Consider the following 12938-nt stretch of genomic DNA (forward strand, 5'->3'; position numbering starts at 1 on the left):
ACAGATATATAGCTATTGTTTGACGTAATAGCTGGTGGCAGAGTGGCAGCAGAAGGTAAATCTGTGTACCCTGGCAGTGGGAAACACAGACAGACAGCAGAAGGGCAGTACACAGCAGCCCACTGTAGGTGTAAAATGTGTGGCTGCAGGCGACGTAATAGTCAAAGTGAACCAGGCTGGCTTAGTGAGCAGGAGCCAGGAGGTGGTAAAGGGTGGTAAGGCACATTAACGATGGTTCTTAGCCAGTTCATGTCCCCCTCTCGCCGACAACAGGGGCCAGGAACTCGCCTTCCACCCACGCCTGGTTCATCTTGAGAAACGTCAGTCTGTCCACAGACTTGTGAGACAGGCGTGAGCGTTTCTCGGTGACCACACCACCAGCTGCACTGAAGCAGCGCTCGGACAGCACGCTGGAAGGGGGGCAGGACAGCACTTCCAGGGCGTACTGCGCCAGCTCGCTCCAGATCTCCAGGCGCTTGACCCAATACTCCATGGGATCAACAGGGGCATCGCTGTCAAGCCCGCTGTAGGACCCCATGTAGTCAGCCACCATGCGGGTCAGGCGCTGTCTGTGACCAGTGGAGGATGCTGCTGCATGCACCTCCTCTCTAGTCACTGCTGCCGGAGCCTCTACAGTCCTGTAGAGCTCGTGGCTGAGAGACAGCAGGTCTGTGGGGCGCTTGCTGCTGGATGCAGGCACCTGCTGCTGCCTCTGTGCTGGCTGCTGGACAGTGGGGGTGGAAGGCTGGGGGAAGGCTTCCTCCAAGCGCTCAACAAGGGCCTGCTGCAAGCTCCTTATTTGTTGCGCTGGGTCTCCTCCTGCAGGCGGCAGGAACTGGCTCAACTTCCCCTTGAGGCGTGGGTCCAACATCATGCTGATCCAGATGTCCTCCCTCTGCTTCATCTGGATCACCCTGGGGTCTCTGCGCAGGCACGTCAGCATGTGCGCTGCCATTGGGAAGAGGCGGGCCACGTCTGCTGGCACATCGACGGCAGTGCTGCTGTCCTCATCCTCCTCCTCTGCCTCGTCAGCCTCATCCTCTCTCCACCCCCGCACCAACTCAGCTGCACTGTGCTGCTCCTCCTCATCAGCAGCAAGGTCAGGGACCTCCACCAAGTCCTCCTCCTCCTCCCCCTCAGAGGTGGACTGTGCAGCTGCTTGCCGCTCCTGCTGGTCCAAGGCTGCCGCTCCCTGTTCCAGCAAAGCATCGAGGGCCCTGTTCAGCAGACAAACCAGGGGCACCCACTCGCAGACCATAGCATGGTCCCTGCTCACCATGTTAGTGGCCTGCAGAAAGGGAGCCAGCACTAAGCACACCTGCTGCATGTGCCTCCAGTCATCATCGGGGACGATGGACGGGATGTTGCTGGTCTTGTCCCTTCTCTGAGCGGCGGAAACAGTGGCCAGGGCAAGGTACTGGTTGACAGCGTGCTTCTGTTCAACCAGACGCTCCAACATCGCCAGGGTGGAGTTCCAGCGAGTCGGAACGTCAAGGATCAGCCGATGGCGTGGCAGATCCAGCTCCTTTTGCACGTCTTCCAGGCTCGCACAGGCTGCAGCCGAGCGCCGGAAGTGACGCACAACGTTCCTTGCCGTTTCCAGCAGTTCGCCCATCCCCTGGTAGGTGCGCAAGAACTTCTGCACCACCAGGTTCAGCACGTGGGCAAGACAGGGGATGTGGGTCAGGTTTCCCCTGTCTATTGCGGCAACCAGATTGGCCCCATTGTCGGCCACCACCTCTCCGACTCTGAGGCCTCTGGGGGTCAGCCAAATCCTCTCCTGCTCCTGGAGTTTGGCCAACACATGGGTTGCCGTCAGCTTGGTCATCCGAAGGCTGACCAAGTGCAGCAGCGCTTGGCAGTGGCGGGCCTTCACGCTGCTGCTGAGGCGGGGGGTTTGGCCAGGTGTGCCGGAGGATGGCAGAGGATCGGAGGAACCTGCTGCAGTTCCCCTGACCCTGCGGGGTGGCACCACCCACTGTGTTGCTGCTGCTGCTGTGCCCGCTGCTGCTCTCCCATCCTCACCCCCTTCCACCAAGCTGACCCAGTGGACAGTGAAGGACAGGTAGCGGCCTGTCCCGAAGCAGCTGCTCCAGGAGTCCATGGTGACGTGGACCCTTTCACCAACCGCGTGCTCCAGCCCTCGCTCCACATTGGCCATCACAAAGCAGGTGCAGTGCAGGAATGGCCTTGCGGGAGAAAAAGTGTCTGCTGGGGAGCTGCCAGTCTGGGGCTGCGCAAGCAAGCAGCGCACGAATGTCGCTCCCCTCCTGCACGAGCGTGTACGGCAGGAGTTGGGAGCACATGGCCCGTGCCAGCAAGCCGTTCAGCTGCCGCACGCGACGGCTGCTGGGAGGCAGAGCCCTAACCACCCCCTGGAAGGACTCGCTCAAAAGGCTCTGGCGTGGCCTTTTGCTGGCACGGGAATCAGCAGACACAGCGGAGGAGGCCACTGAGGACTGGCTGCCAGAACAGGCCTCAGTGTCGGCGGCAGGAGTTGCAGAGGGGGGAGGAGCAGTGCGTTTCCGCACTCCTGCTGGTGCTGCTGGAGGAGCAGGAGGGCGGGTGGCTGCTGTTGCTGCTGCTGCTGCTGCTGAAGGCTGTGCAGTGATGGGTGTGGTGCCACTGCCAGCACCAGATGCCTTCAGCCTCTGGAACTCCTCATGCTGGTGGAAATGTTTCGCAGCAAGGTGGTTGATGAGCGAGCTGGTGCTGAACTTTAAGGGGTCTGCACCTCTGCTCAACTTCCGCTGACAGTGGTTGCAAGTGGCGTACTTGCTGTACACAGTGGGCATGGTGAAATATCGCCAGATTGGTGACAGAAACATCCCCCTACGGCATGGAAGCGCTGCTGCCTGTCTCCCTGTGGTGGTTGGGGGGGGGCTTGGGTGCGGCTGGTGGTGGTACTGGCAGATGCTGCTGCTGCTGCTGCTGAGCCTGAGACACCAGCAGGCTGTGGGACCTGCCTACTGCTGCCAATGCTTGCAATGATGCGCCTCCTTGCAAGGCCCACAAGCGCATCCTCCTCCTCCTCCTCAGAGCTGCTGAGGACGACATCCCCTGGAGGTGGTAGCGCCCAGTCTCTGTCTGTCACCGGGTCATCATCATCCTCCCCCTCCTGAAACATGTCCTGCTGGGATGATGACCCCCCAAACTCCTCTCCTGATGCATGGATGGGCTGCTTGACTGTCGCCACAGTCTTGCTGTCCAATCCCTCATCCCCCAAAGTGCCCATCAGCATCTCCTCCTCAAGATCGCCAACAACAGCAGACAATTTCATGATGCCTGGGGTCAAAAGACTGCTGAATGACAGGTCGGCGAGTGACGGTGAACTGGCCTCCTCCCCAGACCCTGCTGGGCGGCTGCTGCGAACAGGGGTGGTGGTGGTGGTGGTAAGGGTGGAGGCCTCGGATGCAGAGCTGATGGCGGGCTGCTCATCCTCCGTCATGAGTTGCACCACAGTGTCTGCATGCTTTTCCTCAATGGGATGTTTCCGACCCGGCTGTTGGAAAATCGGAGCAGGTGCTACACGCTGCTGCTGCTGTGTCTCTGCAGCGTGAGTTGCAGATGCTCCTGCTGGGCGGCGCCCAAGGCGTCCACGGCCAGTGGCTATGGGAGGAATGTTAGCCACTGACGCTGCTGCTGCGGAACTGTGCATGGTGGCGCGGCCGCGGCCTGCCACAATGCTGCTCCCTCTCCTCCTGATTCCCTTGCTGCCCTTCCCCTTGCCCAAACCGCGCTGGCTGCCACTTCCAGACATCTTCGATGTTTTGGGCGTATAGACAAAAGTTTTTTAAAAGGGCGGGTGAAAAGTGGGGTACTTTAATGGAGTGGGTTGGTGGGTGAGGTGACTGAGTGAGTGTCCCTAGTACAGTAAGTAAGTAGTAACAGTCAGGAAGTACAACTAGCAGTTACAATAATCAGTAGTAATCACAAGTAAATTTAGTGTGTGTACACTACAGACAGTGAGTGCACGCACGCGCAAACACGCGCAGGAGCTAGCCTATGAACAGTGACTGAGTGAGTGTCCCTAGTACAGTAAGTAAGTAAGTAGTAACAGTCAGTAAGTACAACTAACTAATTACAATAATCAATCAGTTATCAGAAGGAAATAGAGTGTGTGTAGTGTGTGTACACAGACAGTGAGTGCACACACGCAGGAGCTAGTAGCCTATGAACAGTGACTGAGTGTCCTAGACTCCTAGTACAGTAAGAGTAAGTAGTAACAGTAAGTACAACTAACTAATTACAATAATCAATCAGTTATCAGAAGGAAATAGAGTGTGTGACTGTGTGTAGTGTGTGTACACAGACAGTGAGTGCACACACGCAGGAGCTAGTAGCCTATGAACAGTGACTGAGTGTCCTAGACTCCTAGTACAGTAAGAGTAAGTAGTAACAGTAAGTACAACTAACTAATTACAATAATCAATCAGTTATCAGAAGGAAATAGAGTGTGTGACTGTGTGTAGTGTGTGTACACAGACAGTGAGTGCACACACGCAGGAGCTAGTAGCCTATGAACAGTGACTGAGTGTCCTAGACTCCTAGTACAATAAGAGTAAGTAGTAACAGTAAGTACAAACAACTAACTAATTACAATAATCAATAAGTTATCAGAAGGAAATAGAGTGTGTGTAGTGTGTGTACACAGACAGTGAGTGCACACACGCAGGAGCTAGTAGACTATGAACAGTGACTGAGTGTCCTAGACTCCTAGTACAGTAAGAGTAAGTAGTAACAGTAAGTACAACTAACTAATTACAATAAGCAATCAGTTATCAGAAGGAAATAGAGTGTGTGTAGTGTGTGTACACAGACAGTGAGTGCACACACGCAGGAGCTAGTAGCCTATGAACAGTGACTGAGTGTCCTAGACTCCTAGTACAGTAAGAGTAAGTAGTAACAGTAAGTACAAACAACTAACTAATTACAATAATCAATCAGTTATCAGAAGGAAATAGAGTGTGTGTAGTGTGTACACAGACAGTGAGTGCACACACGCAGGAGCTAGTAGCCTATGAACAGTGACTGAGTGTCCTAGACTCCTAGTACAGTAAGAGTAAGTAGTAACAGTAAGTACAAACAACTAACTAATTACAATAATCAATCAGTTATCAGAAGGAAATAGAGTGTGTGTAGTGTGTGTACACAGACAGTGAGTGCACACACGCAGGAGCTAGTAGACTATGAACAGTGACTGAGTGTCCTAGACTCCTAGTACAGTAAGAGTAAGTAGTAACAGTAAGTACAACTAACTAATTACAATAAGCAATCAGTTATCAGAAGGAAATAGAGTGTGTGTAGTGTGTGTACACAGACAGTGAGTGCACACACGCAGGAGCTAGTAGCCTATGAACAGTGACTGAGTGTCCTAGACTCCTAGTACAGTAAGAGTAAGTAGTAACAGTAAGTACAAACAACTAACTAATTACAATAATCAATCAGTTATCAGAAGGAAATAGAGTGTGTGTAGTGTGTACACAGACAGTGAGTGCACACACGCAGGAGCTAGTAGCCTATGAACAGTGACTGAGTGTCCTAGACTTCTAGTACAGTAAGTAGTAACAGTAAGTACAACTAACTAATTACAATAATCAATCAGTTATCAGAAGGAAATAGAGTGTGTGTAGTGTGTACACAGACAGTGAGTGCACACACGCAGGAGCTAGTAGCCTATGAACAGTGACTGAGTGTCCTAGACTCCTAGTACAGTAAGTAGTAACAGTAAGTACAACTAACTAATTACAATAATCAATTACAATAATCAATCAGTTATCAGAAGGATATAGAGTGTGTGTAGTGTGTACACAGAAAGTGAGTGCACACACGCAGGAGCAGCTAGTAGCCTATGAACAGTGACAGTGAGTGTCCTAGTACAGTTACAGTATATAACTACAATACTAATACAATCAGTAGTAAAGGACAGCAGAAATACTGGTATAGAATAGAGAGAGAAATAAACAGAGGACAGGAGGACAGCTGCCCACACAGGCAAGGCCCTGAGGCCTAAAGCTGTAAGCCTGCAGCAGCTGGCCTGTCTCTATGTAACACAAAAGCTACTAACTAAAATACAATGTCTAACTAACTAACAACAATATAGGTGTGTATAGGAGGTGTATGTGAGCAAAAACGCTAGGTAAATGACCACAATAGAGCTCTTGCTAAGCCAAAGCACAAAGGAGCAACTCTCTCTCTGTACAAGTCTCAGGCAAGCACGGAGAAACCTAACATGGCGGCCGCTATTTATAGGGTAGGGGCTGGCCAGGGTCCCCCTCTGTGATTGGCTGCCGTCAGAGGGCCTGGGAGCCCTCTGATTGGCTCTAAGGACATCAATCTGGGCTATGACACTATTCGAGCTCGGTACCGAGCTCGAATAGCGCCGTTTTGCTCGAATAGCTCGAATAGTGAATGGGCTACTCGAGTGTACTCGAATAGCCCATTCGAATAGCTACAGCTATTCGGAGCTCGAATACCGAGCTCGAATAGCTGGAAAAGAGCTCGAATATTCGAGCTACTCGAATATTCGAGCTCTGCTGAGCACCACTGATCTATTCTTCCATACCGCTCTGATAAACAGGGAGAGCGTAACCAATCCACCAAGGGAGAGGGAGAGTTGACCAATCCACAGAGTCAATCACTTATATACTGTTTTATACTGGGTACCACATACAGTACAGCACCAGTATCTGTTCATACATAGCACCAGTATATGATTTTTTTTTAACTTTTATTTGGTGTGTGTTGGAAGAGGGGTAGTCTTATACAGCGAGTATATCCCAAATTCTATATTTTAACTGGAAACATTGGGGGGTCATCTTATACGCCCAGTCGTCTTATACGCCGGAATATACGGTAGATCGAAAAAATCACTATATGCTTATAATTAAACAAAGACACACTCAAATTTTATAGGCTGAACATGATAAATAAAAACAAACAAGGCCTAAGCACTACATTCCTTTTAATTGTTCTTCTACAAAAGTCTCACTTTAATTGCAAGATGCTAATAAATTGCAGTGATACGGTACACACCTACTTCTTTTAGAGTCATTCGGTGGAACCAGGAACATTGTTATTCAGTATCAGTAATAATTGGTAAAATCTATGTGCTCAGACAATGCACCTAAATTTTGTTGGGTGTTACTCAATGTATGAGAAATGTACATTACATAGTTTGTGTAACTTGCGCTATACTTACAATGTAAGTTATGCAAACTATGCAATGGGTATTGGGAAGTTTGCATAATGCCTGGAAAAATGTATGTGCGTAGACAGCTTTATCGTTTTATAGTGGCTATACCCCACCCTTATTTGAAACCTGTACAATCTAAATACTGTCCTATACCTTTTGAGAAGTTAGGCCTCGTTCACATCTGCTGCGCTGAAAAACGTGTTAAAGCGCATGGTAAAAAACGCATGCGCTTGTGCGCGCTTTAGTCCGCGTTTCTGTGCGTTGCGCTGCGCTTCTTTAAAGCACGTTTTGCTTACTGTAGCAGCAGCAGTTGTCAATAAAACTTTGTTTTTGTATGTAAATGTATTTTTTTCTCCAATTAGGGGTAAAAAACGCATGCGCTTCTATGCGCTTGTACGCGCTTCTATGCGCTAAAAAAGCGGACCCATTCACTTGCATTGCTGTGCGCTTTCCAGCTCAACGCACAGAAATGCCTGCAACACTACGTTTCTGTAACGCTGCTCAGCGCAGCGCATAGATGTGAACCAGCTACATTTAGTTACATGGAAAAATCAATACCTTGCTAAACGCACAGGGCAGTGCGCTGTGGAAAGCGCACAGAAACGGCCCTGATGTGAACGAGGCCTTAGGCAATTACTGCAGGTACTATGGAAAAAAATGTCTATTAGAGGCAAGGCCGGTTCTGGACTCTCTGCTGCCTGAAGTAAACTTTGGAGGATTTGCCTTCCCCACCGCCCATATAAACCTCATCACTAGTGAGAGATCACCATGGCCAGTCAGAGGGAAAGCTGTGGCACGTGACGTGACCAATCAGGCAGGGGTGCTTGCACCAGACCGACTAATCACATCTCACCTGTGATGGGGTTTTACCGTAGCATGCCTCAATTAGAGGCACATATCAACACCTCGCCTGGTTATGATGTCATAGGGAAGGGCTGCAGGTACCACCAGTCAAATGAGGACAGAGATTTGTGGATTCATAGATAAGGAGGTTTGTGTGTTTCAGGAAGTTGGATGGAGAGGAGGCAGGAATCAGGTGGCACAAACTATTTGTCAAAACACCGCCCCCCTAGATTTTGCTGCCTGATTTACGAGAGTCAGGTGGCTTCATGGTAGGTTTGTCCCCGGTTACAGATCTCTGCAGGTTGTCAATAGGAAACTCTCCTTTAGGAATAGGAGCAGTATAATCTCCATCTTACTTTTGTTATAGTTTTGTATTTACAGGTATTTATATAATGGGGACATCCTTACTAGATCCGTGCTGCTAAAAAATAAGCTAAGTAGATGCCTATAAATAATTGTCCCTTTTTCTCTTGCAGTGGTCAGCCTATTCCCCGTGTTACCTACATGGAACAGGAGAAGTCAACATGGGGAACAGTGTTCAAAGAGCTGAAGTCTCTGTACCCTACCCATGCCTGCCATGAACACAACCATGTCTTCCCTCTGTTAGAAAAATACTGCGGCTATAATGAAGATAACATTCCTCAGCTTGAAGATGTGTCTAACTTCCTGCAAAGTATGTTACTGTTTATTATGCTAAGATAAGCAGTGGTAACAGTAGATGACTTGACATCATTATTGCAATGGAGATTGGACATAGACTTTAAAGAGACTCTGTAACATAATGTTCAGCCTTATTTCTTCTATCCTATAAGTTCCTATACCTGTTCTAATGTGGTCTGTCTTACTGCAGCTTTTCCTAGTTGCACAGTGGCTGTATTATCTCTTATATAATCGAATCTTCTTTCCTCTGACGGCTTTGTCGGGCTCAGGCACTCAGGCAGGAATGTGCTGCACTGCTTGTGATAGGATTTAAGCTATACACACCCTCTCCATGCCCCCTGCAGGCTCTGTGTGAGTCACAGACTGAGCTCCTCTCAGCCTATCACATGCTGTTAGCAGCCATGTCTTTTGTTTGTAAACACTGCCTAAAACTGGCAATTACAAGCCAAGATCACAGCAGGGAGTGGCAGAAACAGCACAGAGGGGCACAGGAGAACATAATGAATAGAATGGTATGCTTTTTATTGTAAGAATTTTAGAGTACAGATTCTCTTTAATACAAAGCCTGCATGCAGCGAGCTAGAATAACAACAAGATCAGTTACAACGCAGTACTGTTGACAGGTCCATAGAATTGTATGGGCAGAGCGTTGACATGCAGAATTATTCTGCAATGCAACTGACCACTGTGAACAGGGCCTCATGGTAACCTAGAACCACTAGGGAAGTGTAGGGGACTATTTATCACTACTTAAAGGATACCACAACTGACATGTGGCATAATGAGATAGACATGGGTATGTACAGTGCCTAGCACACAAATAACTATGCTGTGTTCCTTTTTTTCTTTCTCTGCCTCAAAGAGGTAAATATCAGGTATGTAAGTGGCTGACTCAGTCCTGACTCAGACAGGAAGTGACTACAGTGTGACCCTCACTGATAAAAATTTCCCCTTTTTTATCTCTTTCTTGCTCTCAGAAGCCATTTTCTTCTAGGAAAGTGTTTTATAGTTCGAATTTCTTATCAGTGAAGGTCACACTGTAGTCACTTCCTGTCTGAGTCAGGACTGAGTCAGCCACTTACATACCTGATATTTACCTCTTTCAGGCAGAGAAAGAAAAAAAGGAACACAGCATAGTTATTTGTGTGCTAGGCACTGTACATACCCATGTCTATCTCATTATGCCACATGTCAGTTGTGGTATCCTTTAAATCAGATCACATTATTATTACTTGATTTTGTTTTTATCTAAGAATCTATTTTTTTAGTTATATAGTAATTATTTTCAGATTAAATTCAGCTTAATTGCTATGTGTTACAGCTAAGCATTCTGAATCCTGAATTAAAGGTACCATCTTTATTAAGTGTTTAATCTGCTGTTCAATAAAGATTGGGAAAAAAAAGATTTTTCACTGTGAAAGCTGATGAAAATGACTCAAAGGGCCATATCCTATTCAAGGTGATAAGTAGCTTGCAGATGCGAGCTACTTATCACCTTGCAAACGTGCGAGGATTACCGTCAAATCCTATTGCCCATATCCTTCGCGCGATGGCCGATCGTTAGGGAGCATTACTCAGACGAAAGCCTGAGCGATGCTCCCTTTTACCGAGCGATGGGGAGTGAGGTTTACGCTGTGGTGCTCACTCCCCACACATGCTCACTCGCCCGCCGAACATCGCCGACATCTTCCGCCGCAGCATCTGGGGGTCTCCTTTAATAAGGAGACTCCCAGAGCTCCCTGTTGGGTCGCCGCACACTGTAGAAGCCCCCATGTAGCTGCACCGGCACCCCTGTTGGCATACATACCGCCGCAGATCACCCGACGCCTCTCGCCGCAAAATCCGTCGTGTAATTACAGTGTATCTAACACTGTAAGTACTGTGCGCATAGAAGGAGCCCAGGCAAAGCATCTTTGAATCTGCAGCCGGGGCTCCCCATTGGTCCGCTGTCTGAACCAATAAAATAGCTCACACGGCGGACCAATGAGGAGCCCAGGCTGCAGATTCAAAGATGCTTTGCCCGGGCTCCTTCTATGCGCACAGTAATTACAGTGTTAGATACACTGTAATTACGCGACGGAATTTGCGGCGAGAGGCGTCGGGTGATCTGCGGCGGTATGTATGCCAGCAGGGGTGCCGGTGCAGCTACATGGAGGGCTTCTACGGTGTGCGGCGACTTGACGGGGAGCTCTGGGGGTCTCCTTATTAAAGGAGACCCCCAGATGCTGCGGCGGCGACGTGCGTTAGCCGGTTTAGACCTGATTTTTGCAGGTCTAAGCTAACACTCATGTCTGCCGGGAAGTATCGCTTCCCGGAGACATGATAAGGGTAATTGGATTCCGTGGTAAGAACTCGCTGGGCGATTATATCACCCAAGCGAGTTCTTTTCCACCTGGGGGGGTCTAAAGTTAAGAACTCACCAGTGGTTAGCACTGGCGAGTTCATCAATAGAATATGGCCCAAAGTGTTCAACTTTTTTCACTGTAAAAGAAGATTCTAATGGCTGAATAAAGTTGCCTAACAATTATTGCTGCCAGCTGCCAATAATCTACGCAAAGTACAATTTCTGTTTAGAGTTGAAACTCTCAGCTCTCAAAAGGAACATTTTATCTATTTTTTTTTTTTATAAGCTTGCACTGGATTCCGTTTACGCCCTGTTGCTGGTTTACTATCATCTCGTGACTTCCTGGCGGGACTGGCATTCCGAGTCTTTCATTCCACCCAATACATCCGCCACTGGTCCAAGCCCATGTACACGCCTGAACCGTAAGTACATGTGTCTTAATAATCACATATAACAAATGTAATTGTAAATATTCTTAATTTTTGCAGACAAGTGATATTAAAATGTTATCTTGCCTATTCCAGGCAAACTAGCCATGTTTATGTGTTTATATGCTATTAGGGTTTGTTGATTAAATCAGAAAGAATTTGTGATAATTAAGGTTGGGTTGAGCTCCGAGATGTCTCCCAGTGCATCACTGCTGAATATATGCAAATTTACCATTCTGTTTTAAAGAGAATCTGTATTGTTAAAATCGCACAAAAGTAAACATACCAGTGCGTTAGGGGACATCTCCTATTACCCTCTGTCACAATTTCGCCGCTCCTCGCCGCATTAAAAGTGGTTAAAAACAGTTTTTAAAAGTTTGTTTATAAACAAACAAAATGGCCACCAAAACAGGAAGTAGGTTGATGTACAGTATGTCCACACATAGAAAATACATCCATACACAAGCAGACTGTATACAGCCTTCCTTTTGAATCTCAAGAGATCATTTGTGTGTTTCTTTCCCCCTGCAGTTCTCATGCACTGAAGTTTCAGGCTGCTTGTTTCTTCCTGCAAACAGTTTTGCCCTTGTCTGTAATTCTTCAGTATGTGAAAGCCCAGCCAGCTCAGAGGACGATTTATCCAGCTTGTAAAAGATAAGAGAGAAGCTGCTCTAATCCTAAATAACACACAGGCAGTGTGCATAGAGGGGCCTGGAAGGGGGAGTTCATAGCAGAACCACAACACTGAAGAACTTGGCAGCCTTCCAGACACAGGCCGACAAGTCTGACAGGGGAAAGATACATTGATTTATTACAGAGACAGTGATAGTATAAAGTGCTGCAGTAAGCCAGAACACATTAGAATAGCTTTTTGAACTTGTAGGATGAGAAAAAACAGGATGCAATTTTTGTTACGGAGTCTCTTTAAAGAAAATCTGTAAGGAAAAAACCTCCCCTAGGGGGTACACACCTCGGGTGAGGGAAGCTTCTGGATGCTATTGAGGCTTCCCCCATCCTCCTCGGTTCCACGGTGGTGGCGAAAATCCTCTCGGAGCGGCGGCAATGTAAATATTTACCTTTTGGCTCCAGCGCAGGCGCAGTATCCGCTCCTTCCAACGGAGATAGGTGGCAATAGATGATCTCCATTGGGCCGCTCTACTGCGCAGACACAAGTCTCCTGCGCCTGCGCAGTAGTGCGGACCCGACGGAGATTGGCTATTTCCGCCTATCTCCATCAGAAGAGCCGCAACAGCGCCCCCGCTGGAGCCTGGAGAGGTAAATATTGAACAGGCTGTCAGGTCTGTCGGGCTGCTGTTCGGAGGGCTGCAGCGAGACCCCAGTGGGACAGAGGAGGACGGGGGAAGCCTCATTAGGATCCGGAGGCTTCCCTCTCCCGAGGTGAGTACCCTCCAGGGGACGTTTTTCTTTTTACAGTGTCTCTTTAAGAATGCAAACTTTTGTTTTCCAT

At 48.4% G+C, this 12938-nt stretch overlaps 1 protein-coding gene across 1 annotated transcript in view; it reads left to right on the forward strand.

Moving 5' to 3' along the window:
- Positions 1-12938, forward strand: part of PAH (phenylalanine hydroxylase) — a 120880-nt gene that overhangs the window by 79059 nt on the left and 28883 nt on the right. Inside the window, exons 6-7 of the mRNA XM_068276940.1 lie at positions 8515-8711; positions 11329-11464. Coding sequence (XP_068133041.1) covers positions 8515-8711; positions 11329-11464 — 333 coding nt within the window. The remainder of the gene's footprint in view (positions 1-8514; positions 8712-11328; positions 11465-12938) is intronic.

This window comes from Hyperolius riggenbachi, chromosome 3 (genome assembly GCF_040937935.1).
Source record: "Hyperolius riggenbachi isolate aHypRig1 chromosome 3, aHypRig1.pri, whole genome shotgun sequence".
In the NCBI taxonomy this organism is placed as follows: Eukaryota; Metazoa; Chordata; class Amphibia; order Anura; family Hyperoliidae; genus Hyperolius; species Hyperolius riggenbachi.